At 39.3% G+C, this 20768-nt stretch overlaps 1 gene segment (V, D, J or C); it reads right to left on the bottom strand.

The window, feature by feature from the left end:
• Window positions 1-11397: 11397 nt before the first annotated feature.
• Window positions 11398-12125, bottom strand: LOC126083653 (T cell receptor delta variable 1-like). The segment is given in 2 exon segments: window positions 11398-11816; window positions 12038-12125. Coding segments are annotated over 2 exon segments (468 nt in total).
• Between the last annotated feature and the right edge of the window lie 8643 nt (window positions 12126-20768).

Raw genomic sequence — 20768 nt, 5'->3', positions numbered from 1 at the left:
CTAATAGTAGATATGGCAATAAACCCCACAAAAATTCTTGCCACCTCAGTCAAGTTTCTAGGGGTTCCGTGCTGCAGGGAATATCAGGACATTCCCTCCAAAATGAAAGACACATTGATGCACCTCACACCACCTATCCCCCCAAAAAAGGCATAATACTTGCTAGGTCTTTTTGGATTATGGAGGCAAGCTATGCCACATGTGGGTGTGCTACTTTGACCTATTGACAAAGTCATCTGTAAAGTTACCAGTTTTGTGTGGGAATCAGAGAAAGAAGAGGCTCTGTAGCAAGTTTAGGCTTCAGTGAACTTGGGTCTTATGATTCATAACATCCAAATCGATACTGGAGGTTTCCATGGCAAATAGAGATGCTGTGTGGAGATTCTGGGAAACACCAATAGGGAAATCGCAGTGTAGTCCTCTAGTATTTTGGAGAAAAATGTATGCTGTTTTACTTCAAATAAGTATTCTGCTTTTGAAAAACAACTTCTGGCTTGCCGATTCACCTTGGTGAGGCATGAGTGTCTAATTTAGGGAAAACAGGTGACTGTGCAGTATGAACTTCCATCATGAGCTGAATGTTGTCTGATCTGTTAAGCCCTAAGTTTGAGTGTGCTCAATAGCAATCTATCATCAAGTGGAAATGGTTTATAAGAGAATGAGCTCAGGAAGATTCAGAAGTAAGTTTCATGAGTGGGTGGATTTGATTCCTTTGACAACAATTTTTCTTGAACTGTCTTCTCTCCTTTAATCCATGCCTATGGCATCCTAGGGAATTTCTTACAACCAGTTGACTGAGGAGGAAAAACCTCAAGCCTGCTTTTCAAGTGAGTTTGCCCATTATGCTGGTACCACAGGAAAGTAGCATTGCAGCCACATTGACTGACAGTGGTGAAGGAAAAATTCCCCAGTGGACAAAACATCAAGGGTACATTTGGGTTGCTCACCTTGGCTGGAGTGTTAGAACTACTGATCTACACTGCTCCATAGGCAATGGCTAATGGTTTGGCTAGGTGTTAAGAGACATGCAAGAAACAGGATTAGAAAACTGGTGACAAGAAAATCTGGGGAAGAGGTATCTCAATGGACCTCTCAGAATGGGCACAGACTATGAAGGTAAATATGTCCTATGTGAATATACACCAAGGGCAAACCACTGCAGTGGGAGCTCTTTGACATGGACAAAATGTCATACTCTATGGATGGGTCAACATCTTTCCTTTGGCACTCCTGTGCTTACTCAATGAGCCCATGAACAAAAGTGGCCTTGGTGGGAGAGATGGAAGTTATGTGTCAGCTCAGGAGCTTGAATTCTCCCTTATCAAGGCTTATCTAGCTAATGGTACTGTGGAGAGCCTTATCTGCCAACTACAGAGGCTGACTCTAAGCCCCTGATATAATGCCGTTTCCCAGGGGAATCAGTCAGACACATGGTGACAGATTGATTGCATTAGCCCTCTTTCATCATAAAGATGGCTGAGGTTTATATTCTCTGTAATAGACACATGTACTTGTATATGGATTTGCCTTCCTTGCTTCTAATTCTTCTGCCAGAATCATCTTAATAAACTCACAGAATTGCTAATCCACCATGAAGACATTCCCCATAGCATTTGTCGTGATGAAGGTACTATTTTCATTACAAAAGATGTAGAGCAGTGGTCACATACCCATGGAATTATCTAGTCTTACCACATACCTTATCGCCTAGAAATGACTGGCCTATTAAAAAATGAAATGGCTTATTGAAGACTCAGTTATGGTGCCAGTTGGAAGAAAACACCCTGAAAAGATGAGAGCCTATCTTAGAAGATGCAGTATATGCTTTATATCAGAGAGCATTATATGGTGTTTTGTCCCCCATAGCCAGAATGCATGGGTCTTAGAATCACGGAAGTGGACATAGAAGTGGATCCTCTCACTATTATAACCAGTGACCCACTGGCAGAATTTCTGTCTCCTGTCTTTGTAACTTTGAGCTGTGCTGATTTGGAGGTCTAGTTCTCTAAAAGGACGAATGCTTCCACCAGTGACATAACAGTGGTTTCACTGAATTGGAAGATGGGGTAGCCATGTGGCCATTTGCACTTTTGATGTCACTGGACCAACAGGTAGAAAAAGAGGTTATTCTACTGGCTAGAGTAATTGCTATCAATTCCCAAGGAGGGGTTGTGTTGCTGCTACACAAAAGTTGTAGAGAAGAGGACTATGTCTGAAACCCCAGGGCACTTCCATGCCCAGTAGGTGGCACAATGATTAAGCATTTGGCTGCTAACCAAAATGTTGGCAGTTCGAACCCACCAGCTTCTCTGTGGAAGAAAAGACCTGGCAATCTGCTCCTGTAAAGATTGTTGTTAGGTGCTGTCAAGTCAGTTCTAACTCATGGTTACCTTAGATACTACAGAACGACACACTGCCCAGGCCTGCGCTTTTGACCTCCATTATTTCTTTCTTGTGTGAGCTTTATGGTTTTTATTTTATTATTTTATTTTATTTCATTTGTACTTTAGGTGAGAGTTTGGAGCTCAAGTTGGTTTCTCAGGCAAAAATTTAAACACATATTGTTATGTGATACTAGTTGCAGTCCCTATCATGTGACAGCACACTTCCCCTTTTCACCCCGTGGTTTCCGTGTTCATTCAACCAGCTTCTGTCCCTTCCTGCCTTCTCATCCTGCCTCTGGATAAGAGCTGCCCGATTGGTCTCCTGTGTCTTCTTGAACTAAGAAGCACACTCTTCAGGAGTATTATTTTATGTTTTATAGTCCAGTCTAATCTTTGTCTGAAGAGTGAGCTTTGGGAATGATTTTAGTTCTGAGTTAACAGAGCTTGGGCGGCGGGGGCAGGGGGCAGGGGGTGGAATCCATGGTTTCAGGGGTTCATTCAGTCTCAGTCAGACCATTAAGTCTGGTCTTTTTACGTGAATTTGAGTTCTGCTCCATAAGTTTTTCCCGCTCATGCAGGGACTCTCTGTTTTGTTCCCTGTCAGGCCAGTTGTAGCCAGGCACCACCTAGTTCTTCCAGTCTCAGGCTGGTGGAGTCTTTGGTTTACGTGGCTCTTTTGTCTCTTGGGCTAATATTTTCCTTATGTCTTTGGTGTTCTTCATTCTCATTTGCTCCAAGTGGGTTGGAACCAACTGATGCATCTTAGATGGCTGCTCGCAAGCTTTGAAGACCCCAGATGCCACTCACCAAAGTGGGTTGCAGAACATTTTCTTGATAAACTTTGTTGTGCCAATTGACCTAGGTGTCCCCTGAAACCATGGCTCCCATCCTCCAGCTCCAGCTACTCTGTCCCTCAAAGTGTTTGGTTGTGTTCAGGTAACTCCTTAGCTTCTGCTTTAGTCCAGTTGTGCTGACTCTGCCTGTACTGTGTGTTGTCCTTCCCTTCACTAAGATGATTCTTGTCTACTATCTACTTAGTGATTTTCCCTCTCCCTCCCTTCCCACCCTCGTAACAATCAAAGAATGTTTTCTTCTGTGTTTAAAGCTTTTCTTGAGTTCTTATAATAGTGGTATCTTACAATATTTGTCCTTTTTAGACTGACTAATTTCACACAGCATATTGCTTTCCAGATTTATCCATGTTATGTGAGATGTTTCACGGATTCATCGTTGTTCTTTCTCATTGCATAGTATTCCATTATGTGAATATACCATAATTTGCTATCCATTCATCTGTTGATGGACACCTAGGTTGTTTCTATCTTTTTGCTATTGTGAACACAGCTGCAACGAACATGGGTGTGCGTATATCTCTTCGGGTGACTGCTCTTATTTCTTTAGGACATATTAGTGCCAAATCAATTTCCAAAGTGGCTGTGCCATTTTACAATCCCACCAGGAGTGTATAAGTGCTCCAGTCTCTCCACAAACTCTCCAATATTTTTTATTTTGTGTTTTTTGTATTAGCGCCAACCTTGTTGGGGTGTGATGGTATGTCATTGTAGTTTTGATTTGCATTTCTGTAATGGCTAATGATCATGAACATTTCCTCATGTATCCATTAGCCACCTGAATGTCTTATTTGGTGAAGTGTCTGCTCATATCCTTTGCCCATTTTTTTAATTGGGGTTATTGGTCTTTTTGTTGTTGAGGTGTTGCCAGTATCTTGTAGATTTTAGAGACTAGGCCCTGATCGGATATGTTGCACCTAAAATTTTTTTCCCAGTCTGTAGGTTGTCTTTTTACTGTTTTGGAGAAGTCTTTGGATGAGCATAGGTGTTTGATTTTTAGGAGCTCTCAGTTGTCTACTTTCTCTTCTGTTGTTTGTGCATTGTTAGTAATGTTTTCTATACTGTTTATGCCATGTATCAGGGCTCCTAATGTTGTCCCTATTTTTCTTCCATGATCTTTATCATTTTAGATTTTATATCCAGGTCTTTAACTCATTTTGAGTTAGTTTTTGTACAGGTGCGAGGTACGGGTATTGTTTCTTTTTTTCCAGTTAGGTCAGCCCCAATTTAAAGAGACTGTCTTTTCCACATTCAGCTGACTTTAGGTCTTTGTCAAGTATCAGCTGCTCATAAGTGGATGAATTTACATCTGGATTCTCAATTCTGTCCCATTGTCTATATAACTGTTGCTGTACCAGGCTGTTTTGACTACTATGGCAGTATAACGGGCTCTAAAATCAGGTAGTGTCAGGCCTCCCACTTTGTTCCTCTTTTTCAGTAATGCTTTACTTATCTGGGGCCTCTTCCCTTTCCATAGGAAGTTGGTGATTTTTTTCTCCATCTCATTCAAAAATGTCTTTGGAGCTTGAATTGGGACTGCACTGTATTTGTAGAATGCTTTGGGTAGAATTGACATTTTCACAGTGTTGAGTCTTCCGATCCATGAGCATGGTATGTTTTTCCATTTATGTAGGCCTCTTTTGGTTTCTTGCAGTAGTGTCTTGTAGTTTTACTTGTACAGGTCTTTTATGTCTCTGGTTAGGTTTATTCCTAGGTATTTTATCTTCTTGGGGGCTATGGTAAATGGTATTGATTTGGTGATGTCCTTTTCCAATTTCTCTTTGTTGGTGTAGAGGAATTCACCTGATTTTTGTATGTTTATCTTGTATCTTGATATTTTACAGAAATCTTCTATTACTTCCACTAATTTTCTTGTGGATTCTTTGGGGGTTTTCTGTGTATTCTGGGAATAGGAATACTTTTACTTCTTCCTTACCAATTTGGATGCCCTTTTTTTCTTTTTCTTGCCTTATTGCTCTGGTTGGGACCTTCAGCACAATGTTGAATAAGAGTGGTGATAAAGGGCATACTTGTCTGGTTCTCGTTCTCAAGGGGAATGCTTGCAGTGTCTCTCCATTTAGGATAATGTTGGCTGTTGGCCTTGTATAAATGCCCTTTATTATGTTGAGGAATTTCCCTTCTAATTTCTATTTTGCTGAGAATTTTTATCATGAATGAGTATTGGATGTGGTCAAACGCCTTTTTGCATCGATTGGTAGGATCATGCGGCTCTTGTTTTTTGTTTTATTTATGTGATTCATTACATTGATTGTTTTTCTAATGTTGAACCATCCCTGCATACTTTGTCATGATGAAATCTTTTTTTATATATATTGTTGGATTCTATTGGCTAGAATTTTATTGAGGATTTTTGCATGAATGTTCATGAGGAATATTGGTCTGTAATTTTCTTTTTTTGTGGTGTCTTTACCAGGCTTTTGTATCAGGATTATGCTGGCTTCATAGAATGAGTTTGGAAGTATTTCACACTTTTCTTTGCTCTGAAATACCTTTAGTAGTACTGGTGCTAACTCTTCTGTGAAAGTTTGCTAGAATTCTCCAGTGAATCCTTCAGGGCCACGGCTTTATTTTTGTTGGGAGTTTTTTTTTTTTTTTTTTTTTTAACCTCTTCAATCTCTTCTATTGTTGTAGGATTATTTAGGTTTTTTTTTTTTTTTTTTAACCTCGGTTCATGTTACTTTAGGTAGGTAGTGGTAGGTAGTGTGTTTCTAGAAATTTGTCCATTTCCTCTAAGTTTTCAGATATGTTGGAATCCAATTTTTCAGAGTATTCAGTTATGATTCTTTTAATTTTAGTTGAGTCTCTTGTGATATCTCCCAACTCATTTCTTATTCAGCTTATTTGCTTCCTCTTCTGTTTTTCTTTTTTCAATTTGGCCAATGGTTTATTGAGTTTGTTGACCTTTTCAGAGAACCAGCTTTTGTTATTGTTGACTCGATTGTTTTCTATTCTCTATTACATTTATTTCTGCTCTAATTTTTAGTATTTCCTTCCTTCTGGTGACCATGGGCATCTTTTGCTGCTCTCTTTCTCTTTGTTCAGGTTGTAGGGTTAATGTTTTGATTTGGGGCCTTTCTTCTTTTTGGATGTGTGCATTTATTGCTATAAATTGACCTCTGAGCACTGCTTTTGCTGTGTCACAAGGATTCTGGTAAGATATGTTTTCATTCTCCTTTGACTCTATGAATTTCTTTTTTCCATTCTTGATTTCTTCTATAACCAAGCACTTTTTGTGCAAGATGTTGTTCAGTTTCCATGGATTTGATTTTTTCCTTCCTTTTTTCTGTTATTGATTTCTACTTTTATAGTTTTATAGTCAGAAAATAAGCTTTGTAACATTTTGATATTTTGGATTCTGTTAAGACTTGCTTTGTGGCCTAATATGTGATCTATTTGGAGAGTGTTCCATGAGCACTGGAAAAGTAAGTATACTTGGCTGCTGTTGGGTGGAGTGTTCCATAAATGTCTATGAGGTCAAGTTGGTTGACGGTGGCATGCAGATCTTCTGTGTTTTTTTCTTGAGCTTCTTTCTAGATGTTCTCTCCTCTACCAAAAGTGGTGTGTTGAAGTCTCCTACTGCTATTGTGAAGCAGTCTATTTCTCTTTTCAGTGCGTTAGGGTTTGTTTCATGTATTTTGGAGCCCTGTTGCTGAGTATGTAAATATTTTTTATGCTTATGTCCTCCTGGTGTATTGACCCTTTAATCATTATATAGTGTCCTTCCTTAACCTTGTGGTGGATTTTGCTTTAAAGACTATTTTGTCAGAGATTCATATTGCCACCTCTGTTCTTTTTTTTATTGTTTTTTGCTTGATATGTTTTTTTTCCATCCTTTGAGTTTTTGTTTGTGCCTTTATATCTAAGGTTTGTCTCTTGTAGGCAACATAAAAACAGATCGTGATTTTTATTCATTCTGCCACTCATTGTCTCTTTATTGGTGCATTTAGTCCATTTACATTCAGTGTAATTATTGATAGGTGTGAGTTTAGTGCTATCATTTTTATGTACCTGTTATTTTTGTGGTGTTGACAGCTATTCCTTCACTTAATTCTCTGTGCTGAATCAGCTGTTTTTTTCTGTACTTTCTTTTCATCTTTCTTCATTGTTGTTGATTTTGTATTTACTGAATCTTTATGTTTTTCTTCTTTTTTGTTTTGATGGTAGATTTGTTAGTTTCTTTGTGGTTGCATTAAAATTTACGTCTGTTTTTCTAAGTTTAAATCAATCTTTTATATCTCGATATTGCCTTAACTTCCTCCTCATATGAAATTTCTGTGATTACGCTATTTAGTCCCTCTTTTTTCTTTTAATGTTCTCATCTTTTACATATTGAGGTCTCTGTTTCTTTATTTTCATTGTTTTAGCTTTGACTTATATTTGTGACTTCCCTATCTGGGTTGATATATGGTGGTTCTGTTGTGTGTTCTAGTCTTGGGTTCTTACCTCATATTATTGGTTCTCTAGCCTGAGGGTTCCCTTTAGCATTTCTTATCATTTTGGTTTGGTTTTTACAAATTCCCTTAACTTCTATTTATCTGGAAATGCCCTAATTTCACCTTCATATTTGAGAGACAGTATTGCTGGATATGTAGTTCTTGCCTGGCAATTTTTTTCCTTCAAGGCTTTATATATGTCATCCCATTACTTCAATTCTGCTCCTATGACTTTCTATTGACTTGTCTAATTCTGAAATTTTATTGTTAATCTTTTGGGTTTCTATTTGTTGTCTCTCTATGGAGTCTAGCAGTCTGTTAAATTGGCCATTTTGCTCTTGTATAGCTCTCTTAAGTTCCTCTATTGCTTTGTCTTTGTGTTCCTTAGCTTGGTCTGAGTTTTGCCTGATCTCCATCCTGATCCCTGGAAGAGTTCTGTATATTAATCTTTTGCATTCTACCTCTGGTAATTCTAAGACTTTCTTTTCCTACAGGAAGTTTCCTGGTTTTCTTTTTTTTGTTTTGGTTGCTTCCTTGAGCCATCGTGGTCTGCCTCTTCATGTGATTATTGTCTCTGAGCCATCAATAAGTTATTTTATTTATTGTATATTTGTTTTTGTTTTGTTTTCATTTACCCAAACAGGGTGGGCTTGTGAGCTACTTTGGTTATTGGTATCTTTGAAGTGCTCACATCCTGTTATCTGGTGTTTAGAGCTGCTACGAGGTATGTGAGCCCAAGAGTGCGTTTACTTTTCTCTTGTGGATTCAGCTCAGGTGTCCCAGTCATCGGTCACTGAGCGTGTGGTGCAGGGTCTCATCTACAATCCTAAACAGGCAGAGCTATGTAGGGGTGAGGGTGACTAGAGCAGGCACAGTTATCTGGCTACAGTAGGGAGTTATGTGCTGGGCAAGGTAGGGGACTGATAGCTGCCTGAGTACCTAGGTAGAAGGCATGTCCTCTCCCCTACAGCAGGTAGGTTGGTGAGTTTTGCAGTGAGACTTCAGGCACCCAATGCTGTTGGTTGTAAGGACTGGGAGGCACCACCGATTCTTGGACTCCCGTTATGGGTGGCTAGGTGGAATGGGTGAAGCAACCAGTCCTCAGGCCCCTGTTGTGAGTGGTTGAGGACCCCGCTTAATGGGTAGGGTGGTGTCAAATGTTACAAATCTGCCATTCCCCCTTAGCTGTTGCAGTTGAAAACAGGCTTCAGGTATATACCCTGTGGTGCTATGTTAATGAGGGCCTATGCTGTGGAATGGGTCCACAGAGGCCTAGGCATGGGTGAAAGGTATTTGAAGTCCAAGGATCCCTAATGCCTGTGCCCAGGCAAAGGAGCAGTGCCTGCCCTGAGTTCTGGCTTAGGGGGCATGATGATTTTTTAAAGCCGCAAGACTGGTTTGGGCACACTTAGACCTGAGCAACCAGCTTAGGGGAGCTGAAGGTTTCCTTTTTTGTTTGCTCGTTTGTTCCCTCTGCAAAGCCAGGAGACTGACTTGGGCACAACAGGTGCCACTTCTGGCCTCAGGGGTGCGGCAACTGCCGAACACTGCCAGATCAGCACCAGAGCTGAGTGGGGAGAGGGCAGGTAGGGGAAGAGTGGCACTTCTCCATTTCGGAAGGCCCAGAGGCAGAAGGTTATTTTGATTATGCATAGTAGGTTAGATGCTTGCACTTAACTTTTGCAGATCCAGTGCTGAATCCTCCTGGTTCTGGAGGCTTGTGCAGACTCTCCACTGCGGTAAAATGTGTCCCGAGCACTACTCCTTGCCTCAGCCAATCCAGCCTGCAGGGTGTGGGCTAGCTCAGGTCTGGCACTTCTTTATTCTTCTGAAGTGTCTCTCCCTTTCCCTGCCGATCTGTCAAACTCCTCAGTTTCATCATGTTCAGGGCTCCTAAATTGTCATATGTAATTGATTCACTTTTTTTTTTGAGGGGGGGAGGCCTTTGTTGTAAGAGGGACCACAGGAAGCTTCTGACTATTCCTCCATCTTCTTCCTGCCTCCTGACTTCCATTGTTTCTGGTGAGAACTCAGGCAACATTCTAAATGTTGTTTCCCAGAATACAATGTATCATCTTTCTCTGGCTATGGCCAAGAATTTTTCTCACTTGAATATACAATCTGAATACGGATTTTCTGTCCATGCCTGCAATTCTCCTGCCCAAACCACATTTGGTGAACTTACAGAATTCCTATTCAGCTTCATGATAATCCACATAGCATTGCTCCTGATCAAGGAGCTTATTTTATAGCAAATCAGGTGTAGCAGTGAGTAGAGGGGATTTCTGAGAGGAAAGGGATTAGAGACTGGGTAATGGAAGAGGTGGTTATAAAAACGGACTGCAAACACATGACAATGTGCAGAAACAAGGACTATAATAGTCGTGAACATTTCACCTTCATTTGATATTAGCGTATTTGTGTACATATTAGCCGTTTTTTACTCCATGTCCCATTTGCCTACCTGTAGTAACATAAAATGTGCTAATAAAAGCTAAACTTATATCTCAGCAGTTAAGCTACAGGAGATCAAAGGGGGAGTATGACTGCACTAGGGGAGGAAAGAACATCAGCCAAAGATGGATAAATGGATTTTGCAAATGCTTTGGGGGAGTTAGCATGTTTTTGATTAAATAAGTAATAATTATGTTAGGGGGAAGTTTGATTTTGCTGTTGTCTTTATTTGGAAGTTAAGTGTTGTTAAAAGAGATGCATATGATAAAAGAAATTCCATGGTGACATGAAATGTACCGTGGTAGCTTTGTGTTGTGCCCACTTAATTAAGCTGAAAATACATTTCCAAGAATTTGCTTTCCTATATAGTCCGAATTAGAGTTGACCACAAGAGAAATCTGTGCAAGATTTGGAAGGTTGGAGTGAGGTGGCGATCATATTTCTTATGCCCTGCAGCTTGATGCAGGGCTCAGGGCACTGTGGCAGCTCACATATGTGGTCACTCATCTCTGCCAGCTCATCTTGTTGGTGACTCACAACTTCACCGAATCTCCTCCTTCAGTTTCTCTTTTTCCTGGACCAAGTGTATGGCATGACGGCAAATGTGACTAGCTTCTCCCAAACATCACCAGCCACTAGGAGACTAAAGGAAGTGAGAGACAGACAAGTTTCAGTTTGACCTTCTGGGTTCCAATTGTCTTCATGGTTTCCAGTTTTTCCTTACAAGCCGTAGTTTGCCCATGCTCTTGTTCACATGCAGCTTTTCTTCTCAAGTGTTGGTCTAGCTGACCTATAGTAACTTCAGGCTTAATACCAGATGCAAAGAAAACAGCTTTGCCTAGACTCCTCCACCAGCTCCAGCAATTGCATCAGGTGTAATCCTTAGAATTAACCTCTTATTCTATATCACTCATGGTGGCTCTACTTCTCCGGTTGCGCTCCAACTGACAAAAACCCTAAGGAAAGGGCTAAGGAAGTGATCATCATGGCTACTCCAGTTATAAAAGACCCAGTTTTGCTCTGTGAATGTCTTTAAGTGAAACTGCCACTTAAAAGTTAATATAGGGCAATTTTTTTTTCAAAGTTAGACAACTTGACACATGTTCTGTCTGACCTATTTTTAGTCAAAAATTCAAGATTGAGAATGTATATGAAGAATGTTACTCTGGACACCTGTTTCCAAGTGAGCTTTAGGGAACTTTTGTTTAGAATGAAATCCTCTGATCTGGACCACATATGAAGCCACCACAGTCACTACCATTTCTTGTCTGGGATCTGCAGGTGTGCATTTCCACCCCGACCCTGCAGCAGGGAGAGCTCTGTTATTGAGCCTTGGGGTTTTTGTTCAGCTTTCACTATCACTTCAAACACTGTGGGTTCCCAGAGAGCACAGAAGTACTTTGCTGAATCTTCCAGCTGTAAGGATGAAATGGTGAGGCTGATAAATTTATCTTCTTTTTGGAAGTCTAGAGAATAGCGACCTTCCTTTGAGTTCGGCTTAGAAGACTCCTGAAGAATAAGGAAAATGATCCCACCGCTGGGAAGTTGCTTGTACCAGAAAATACCGTAATATGTCTCACTTGTTTCATAGAGACAGCTCAGAGTGACGGCCGTCCCCTCCTGCATGGATATAGCTGGCTGGACTTGAGTAACTTTCTGGGCCACAATGGATCCTGTGGGAAAAATCAGAGGACAGAATTGATCCTGTGGTGTAGTGAATAAAATATTGTAACAATTAGACTAATTGAGGACCCAAACACAAACCAAATCGACACTTTAGTATACTTGCTTTTCTCTTATTCCCTTTTCCTCCTCAAATCCATGCAAAGTACCACAGGCTATGTGCAATCTTTTCATACTTAACATTCTTCCCCACATTTGGAACCTCCCTTACCAGAGAGGATGAAGGCCAGGAGCACCCACAGTGGTCTGGAGAGTGGCATGTGGCATGTATTCCTCTACACAAATGTGTTTTGTTCCAATTGGAGCTCAGAGTTCGGTATCTCAACTGCTGCACAGTATATATAGGTAGTTTCTGGATTCTGATTCCACTCCCCCAAACAGGAAGTAGGGTTTCTTATGTGCACAGACCACATGGCCTATGCACAAATGAGAAGAAAATCTGGCTCACCCCGAACATTCACTTAGCTTACTTGTCCTTCCTCGGTAATTAAATTAGGCAATACCTGATAAGGGACAGGAATAAAAACAAGTCATATTGAGGGTTGGAGCTGAGGGAAACTGAAGATTGAATCAATTGTTTACATGGATTATTCAGTGGAACGATTTGGGGAACTCATTCAAAACAGAATTTAATATGGGCCATGGATCCCCCTTGGAATCTATTTGTTTTGCCTAAACTTTTCTCCATCCAGAATCCAATAAAAATAAAGAAAAAAACCTCACAGATCCTTGGCTTTGTCAGTGTAAAGCGATTCTATGCGATGCAATTACTGTATTTTAGGCAAATAATGTGTGCCTTCTACTTTTGTTTGCCGACGGAGCCCTCTGCCCTCAAGGTATTCTCGTAAACCCCAGCCACTAAGGTCAATTTTATTTACATGTTGTTGTTAAAAAAGTAAGCATAGCACACTTAAGAAAATACCTCCTGTGCACTGAGGAAATACCTTGCAGGGAGGCCAGGGAGGAAAGGAGGGCGAGGTTGGCAAAGAAACAAAGAAGGCAGCATTCTTTGCCTAAGAATACAGCACTGCACCTCTTTCTCCTGCCTTCCTGAGTTCCAGGGCTTTACTGAAGTTGCACAATAAATAGAGCTACTTCAAATCAAATGGTATAAACTCAGTCTTTCTGACTTGCAGAATCTATTCAGTCGTTTATGTTTTTGTAACATTGTAACAGGAATAAATTATTACTCTTTCAAAATATAACATTCAGTTTTACTTATTAGATTCTGAAGAGGATCAACACATTGACTTCTGTTGCCTCCACATTAGAATTGCTCTTATCAGATCATGTGTTCTAGAATTATCCTGGTATCACATTTTCTATCCCGTTGACGTGAAATGTTCAGTCTCACTTGTTAAATTCTGTGGCTTGGGGTTTTATTTGTAAAATAAAGTCACAACAAGCATACCAGATCTCTCTGTGACTCGATGCTAGAATCCGCTCCTACACAATGAGATCTCTATAGGCTACAAGCACTTAGCACCACAGAAGTTGGTGGCTTAACTTTTGTGTATTGTTAGGTTGTGTGGAATGCAGCTGTCAATCTTCCATTTGGTTTCACTATTTTAATGGCTTGATTAACATACAGGGATCAAAGGACAAATAAAGCCAACCTCCTTGCTGTTGAACCCATTCAGACCCTGTGTGTTACAGAGTAGAACTGCTTCACAGGGTTTCTTAGATGTAATCTTAATGGAAGCAGATCGTGGCACCGCTGGGTGAGTTTGAACCATCGACCTTTAGGTTAATAGACAAGTGTGAACTCATTTGTGCCACTTGGGGACCTAAAAGGCAAATAGACAAGTAGAAAAGAAAATCTAGACAAGGTCTCGAAAACAGTGCCAGTTCTTTGATGCATGTGCAAAATAACATATCAAATGAATGGTGCAAGGAAGAGAGCTTCTAGCTATTTGAGACATCTACTCCTCTGCCCCATTCCACCTCTGTGTACTGACAGGCAGCTGGCTCTCTGGTTTGTGATTATTTCTGCCTAAGCAGATGGAGACCATGAATACCCACAGCATCCAGGGGATCAGCAGGAAGGCAGAGCTTCCCTTTCTTGAAGTGGTCCCACTCTGTGTTTCTGACAGGGCAGGTGCAGAGCCTCCAAAATGTGGTTGTGGGTGAACCAAGTTTGAATGTGTTATGACACTCAGGTTGGGAAGTTTGGCTTATCTTAAACATGGTTTTGCCTTTCCTTGTGGTAACCACTATACTGAGAAGACTCCATGCATTAAAATTTTTTTTTTTACCTTTATAGAGATGTATCGAAAAACAATACACTGCATTTGTATTTTGACATTTCTCATAAATCGGGCCATGTGTTTTTGTCGTTGTTGTTAGTTGTCACCCAGTCGGTTCCAACTCATGGCAACCCTATGCACAACAAAACAAACCACTGCCCAGTCCTGTGCCATCCTCACAACTGTTGTTATGATTGAGCCCATTGTTGCAGCCACTGTGTCAATCCATCTCGTTGAGGTTCTTCCTTTTTGTCGCTGACCCTCTATTTTACCAAGCATGACTGGTCCCTCCAGGGACTGATCCCTCCTGATAATATGTCCAAAGTATGTGAGACATAGTCTTGCCATCCTTGCTTTTAAGGAGCATTCTGCTCATACTTCTTCCAAGACAGATGTGTTTGTTCTTTTGGCAGTGCTTGGTATATTCAATATTCTTCATCAACACCACAATTCAAAGGCATCAATTCTTCTTCAGTCTTCCTTATTCCTTGTTCAGCTTCCACATTTATATAAGACAACTGAAAACGCTATGGCTTGAGTCAGGCACACCTTAGTCCTCAAGGTGACAACTTTGCTTTTCAAAGCTTTAAAGAGGTCTTTTGCAGCAGATGTGCCCAATGCAATGAGTCTTTTGATCTCTTGACTGCTGCTTCCATGGGTGTTGATTGTGGATCCAAATAAAATGAAATCCTTGAAGACCTCAATCTTTTCTCCATTTATCATGATGCTGCTTATTGGTCCAGTTGTGAGGATTTTTGTTTTCTTTATGTTGAGGTGTAACTCATACTGAAGGCTGTGGTCTTTGATCTTCATCAGTAAGTGCTTCAAAACCTCTTCACTTTCAGCAAGCAAGGTTGTGTCAACTGCATAACACGGGTTGTTAGTGAGTCTTCCACCAATCCTGATACCACATTCTTCTTTATACGGTCCAGCTTCTTGGATTATTTGCTCAGTAAAAAAAAAAAAAAAAAATTTTTTTTTATACAGATTGAATAAAAAAAATACAGGTATGGTAAAATGATACAACCCTGACCCACACCTTTCTTGATTTAAACCATGCAGTATCCCCTTGTTCATTTGAACAACTGCTTATTTATCCATGTACAGGTTCCTCATGAGCATAATTAAGTGTTCCAGAATTCCCATTCTCTGCAACGTTATCCATAATTTGTTATGATCCACAGAGTCGAATACCTTTGCATAGTCAATAAATCACAGATAAATATCTTTCTGGTAGTCTCTGCTTTCAATCAGGATCCATCTGACATCAGCAATGATATCCCTGGTTCCACATCCTCTTCTGAATTTGGCTTGAATTTCTGGCAGTTTCCTGTCGATATACTGCTGCAGCCGCTTTTGAATGATCTTTAGCAAAATTTTGCTTGCATGTCATATTAATGATATTGTTTGATAATTTCCACATTCGGTTGGTTCACCTTTCTTGGGAATAGGCATAAATATGGATCTTTTCCAGTCAGTTGGCCAGGAAGCTGTCTTCCATATTTCTTGGCATAGACAAGTGAGCACCTCCAGAACTGCATCTGTTTGTTGGAACATCTCAATTGGTATTTTGTCAATTCCCAGAGCCTTGTTTTTTGCCAATGCCTTCAGATCAGCTTGGGCATCTTCCTGCAGTACCATCGGTGCCTGATCATGTGTTACCTCTGGAAATGGCTGAACGCCGACCAGTTTTTTTGGTATGGTGACTCGGTGTATTCCTTCTGTCTTCTTTCAATGCTTCCTGTGCTGTTTAATATTTTCCCTGTAGAATCCTTTGGTATTGCAACTTCAGGCTTGAATTTTTTCTTCAGTTCTTTCAGCTTGAGAAATTCTGAGCATGTCATATGTATGTATCATTTTCTAATTGCTTTTAACAGTCAACATTTTATTTTTAAGGTTCGTCTAAAAAATATGTATAAGCCTACTTCTTTTCACTGTTAGTCACTACATTGTATTCTTCTTATATGAATAAATTACTATTTTCCATTCCATTATTGAGTGATTATAATTATTATTGTTAAAAGTGTTGCAGTGAACATCTTTGTAAATGTCTGCTTGTTCATATGTTTGAACTTCTTCAATGTAGATATCAGGAATTGGAGTTGCTGGATTTTTAGCCACGTATTTTTTCTTCTTTTGTAGTTGAGGCAAACTGTTCTCCAAATAGTTGTTTTTCTCCCTCTGAAAAAGTATGAGTCCCCATCTCCTTATATCCCAGCCAATACTTAATGTTATCAGACTTTATAAACTTTGCTGATCACATTGAAGAGAAATGGTAACTTCTTCCCATTTTATTTCCTCTGATTACTAGGGAGTTTGATGTTTTACATGATCACTGGCCATCCCTATCTCCTCTTCTTTGAATTGCCTTCTGTTTTTATATGTCTTCATTATTTTATTTTTTCCTTTATTGATTTGTAATAGTTCCCTGTTGTTTTTGTTAGGTGCTGTCGAATCATTTCCGACTCATAGCGACCTTATGCCCTGGGGGCATTTTGATCTACGAATTGATGAGAGGATGGAAATTTTGCAAGGAATTTAGAAGATATAGGGCCATGGCCATCTAATAATGCAGCATTTTTGGTAACTATCACCCTGAGTTAGAACAAGTATTTAATATTTTCTTCACACTTTATCTTCATGAGTGAAATATGAAGAATCAACTTAGCTTGTAGTGTTAACACAGGCAAGATAGAGAGGCAGAAATTGAGGATAAATTCAGAAGCATCCCTAAAAACAGGGGTGGTCTGTGCCATATATGGAGCGTTGGTGGTGCAGTGGTTAAGATAGCAGCTGCTAACCAAAAGGTGAGCAGTTGGAATCCACCAGTCGCTCTTTAGGAACCCTATGGAGCAGTTCTACTCTGGCCTATGGGATGGCTATGAGTGGGAATCGACTCTATGGCAACAGGTTTTTGTGCCATAAATAATACAATTTAAAAGAATGTAAAGAGCACTTTTTTTTTTCCCGAAGCACGAACAGAATTGTATTCTATCTATATTTGATCCCATATCAAATCCAAGCAAATAAAAACACCACCACAGCTGAACAAGAGACATATAAGAGATTGTTGCTGTTGTTAGGTGCCCTCAAGTTGGTTCTGACTCATAGCAACTCTATGCACAAAAGAATGAAACACTGCCCGGTCCTGTAACATCCTCACAATTGTTGCTATGCTTGAGCCCATTATTGCAGCCACTGTGTCAATCCATCTCACTGAGGATCTTCCTCTTTTCTGCTGACTCTCTACTTTACCAAGCATGATGTCTTGCCATCCTTGCTTCTAAGGAGCATTCTGGTTGTACTTCTTCTAAGACAGATTTGCTCATTCTTTTGGCAGTCCATGGTATATTCAATATTCTTCACCAACACTTCTTCATCGACACCACAATTCAAAGGCAGCAATTCTTCTTCAGTCTTCTTATTCATCGTCTGGCTTTCACATGGTTATGAGAGGATTGAAAACATCATGGCTTGGGTCAGGTGCAGCTTAGTCCTCGAGGTGACATCTTTCCTTTTCAACAATTTAAAGAGGTCTTTTGCAGCTGATTGGCCTAATTCAATGCATCTTTTGATTTCTTGACTGCTGTATCCGTGGGTGTTGATTTAAGTAAGAGATTATATTCTTTAACCTACACGTCAATCCCATTCTACTTCAATCTTCCAAAGGAATTTTTTTATTATTTTTATTATTGTTTGCTTTGGGTTTTGTTATGTTTTCTTTTCTTTTTCATTTAATTATTTATGCACATCTTCCATATACATTTACTGAGTTCCTACTCTGTGGGCAGAACTTGGATCTCACTTATGAATGCAACAGTTCCAATCTTCAGTCAGCCTAGTCCCAACACTCAAGTACAGCCAGATAACATGTACCAAAAAGATCTGTATATATATATACAAAGAAAAGGGTAATGAACTCTACTTCTGAAGTTGGCCTTAAATAACGGATAGATTTATCAGCTACTAGAGTGAGACAAGGAAATCCATGCACAGATTGTGGTTGGAGGTTGGACTGTGTATGGGTGGAAACAATATGAGTTTATATTACAGAAGCTTGTGTGGCCCTGACTTTGAAGGATGGCATGTATCATTCAAAGATGAATTGAACTCCAAAGTCATTTTTTTCTACTCTATTGGACTAGAATAAACACAGATGCTATTTAGGAAAATGGATCAATGACCAACCAATATAATTTGAAGCAACGTAGGAGGTAATAATTTGTAAATTAGATTCTTTTAAAGATAATCTGTGGCTACTTGATGAATACATATATATGAGACAAATTTTAACCTTCTCTGAAGCAGCTTTGCCCCTTTGTGACCATATAGGGAGGTTACACTGAGCAATTTCCTACAGCTTCTTAGAAGTTCAGTAACTATTGCAACTACTCAGTATTGCCATTGTAACGTGAAAAAATCTATTGAAAACATGTAAACAAGCGAGCTTGACTGTGTTCCAGTAAAATTTTATTTACAAAAACATGTGGCAGATTGGATTTGGCTCATGAGGTGTATCTTGCTGACTCCAGATATAAAGTATCTCTTCATGTACTTGTTAGTCATACATCTCACTTTGTGAAAAATCTACTAAAATATTTGCCCATTTTTAATTGGATCATTTGCCTTCTTTCATTAAGTTGTAAGAGTTCTTTATGTATGAGGTACACAATTCATTTGAATGATATATGTATTTCCAATATTTTCACTTATTTGGTGGCTGTTTTTTTTGTTCTCTTAAAGATATCTAAGACCTCTCCACTAAAAAGTTCAAAACAGAACTGACAGAAATGTTAAAAAGCTTAATCAATGGAAAGATATAGCATGTTCATGAGTTAGAAGACTCAGTAGTTTTAAGATAGCCATTCTCCCCAAATTCCTCCATAAAATCAATTCAATCCTACTCAAAATTCAGTAGGGTTTTGGGCAGGAATTGACAAATTGATTGTAAAATTTATATGGAAATGCAAAGGATCTACAATAACCAAAGCCATTTTTTAAAGAAACAAAATTGGTAGATTCACCCTACTTGATTTTAAGGCTTATTATAAAGAAAAATAAACCAGACAGTCGGTACTGGTGAAAATAAGACATATACATCAATGGAACAAAACAAAATTACAAAAATAAGCTTCAAAATACATGTTTAATTTTCAACAAAGACAACAGGCAATTCAGTGGCGGCAAACGTATTTTCAGGAATTGGTGCTGTATCGGCTAGATGTCTATATAGATAAAAATCATCATTGACCATTACCTTAACTGCAAATGGATTATAGACTTAAATGTAAAACCTAAAACTATAAAACTTTTAGAAGAAAATTTTTGCAAAACTAAGATAGGCAAAGTTTTCTAAGAACAGGGATAACATGAAGCATAAAAGAAAAAAATTAATAAACTGGGCTTCATAAAAATAAATGCAGAGTGATGTTTCTCAAACATAATTCAGTAAACGTAACTTCTCTACCCAAAATCCTCCCACAGCTTTATTTCACTTACAACAAAAGCCAAAAGTCTTTACAATGTTCTAAAAACCCCTGTACATTCTGGTCTCCTTTACACCTCTGATTGTGTCCTCTGCTACTCTCTGTCTTAATCACTCCATCTACGTTGGCGACGTTATTTTTCCTCCAACATGTTAACACACTTCTCCTTCAGGGACTTCGACTTGTTATTCCCTCTGTCTAGAATAGATTTGGCTCAGATATTTTCTAACTTGCTTCCTCTCCTCTCTCTGGTGTTTGCTAATTTGCCACCCTCTCAGTATGGTCTTACCTCTCTCCTCCTTATAAAATTACAAACAATAGTGCCCACAAATACCCTGGACTTGTGATGCTGGGCAGAGCTGGAAGAAAGCAGGCAGCACCTAGAGGCAGGGTTAGAGAGAAGGCAATGAGGACAACAACTGATCAGCTGACCAGTTACAATGTCAGTGTTTCACAATGAGGTAGAGATCAGGACTTGCAATAATACCTGTACCTCAGTGACATGGCTTTATCCCTGCCACATGGGGATCAATTACTTATCACCAAGGGAGATTAGAGGATGCGGAAGACATAACAAAGGGCCCCAGCTGCCTCCTTTTTATAAAGGTGATTTAAAGCAAAGGTAAGAAACACTCAGTCCCTTCCTCCAAAGATAGTATTGGTTCAATGCTGACTAAATCTTCAGATAGTTAAACCCTGAACAATTCAGGATGGAATAAGACAGAAATGTCTAATGCGAAGTTACAGATTTCTAGCCTGGGGATAACATTTTGTTATTTTCTATATCGATATAGTGTACATTTTACATTGGGTGCTGTGTGAATATTTAATTAAAGAAGTAAGCTGACACAAATGATATACTTGGAACTGTGCCTAAGATTTTTATTTGAAATAGTCTAAAATTTCTAAAATTAAAATGAGTATAATTTGAAAATAGTTCTCCTTCGTGTCATTATTTTTATGAGTTAAAATTTAATTATTCTGATACCCACTTCTTAACACCATCATCTACATCAAAGTACTTAGTTTCCCTCTGAAAAGGGGAATGTCATTTGTCTTCCTTGTCCAGGGAATTCAGAATAGACCTTCCTTTGAAATTTGATGTTAACTTTGGTGTTCCAAACCTAAAAAAAGTAGTTATCTAATGAGTATTAAAGTTGTGTCCCCCACACGAATCTAATCACTTTAATCTTATTAAGAGAATATTCTG

The sequence above is a fragment of the Elephas maximus genome, chromosome 10 (genome assembly GCF_024166365.1).
Source record: "Elephas maximus indicus isolate mEleMax1 chromosome 10, mEleMax1 primary haplotype, whole genome shotgun sequence".
Lineage (NCBI taxonomy): Eukaryota > Metazoa > Chordata > Mammalia > Proboscidea > Elephantidae > Elephas > Elephas maximus.
This window is presented reverse-complemented; position numbering and strand designations above follow the sequence as displayed.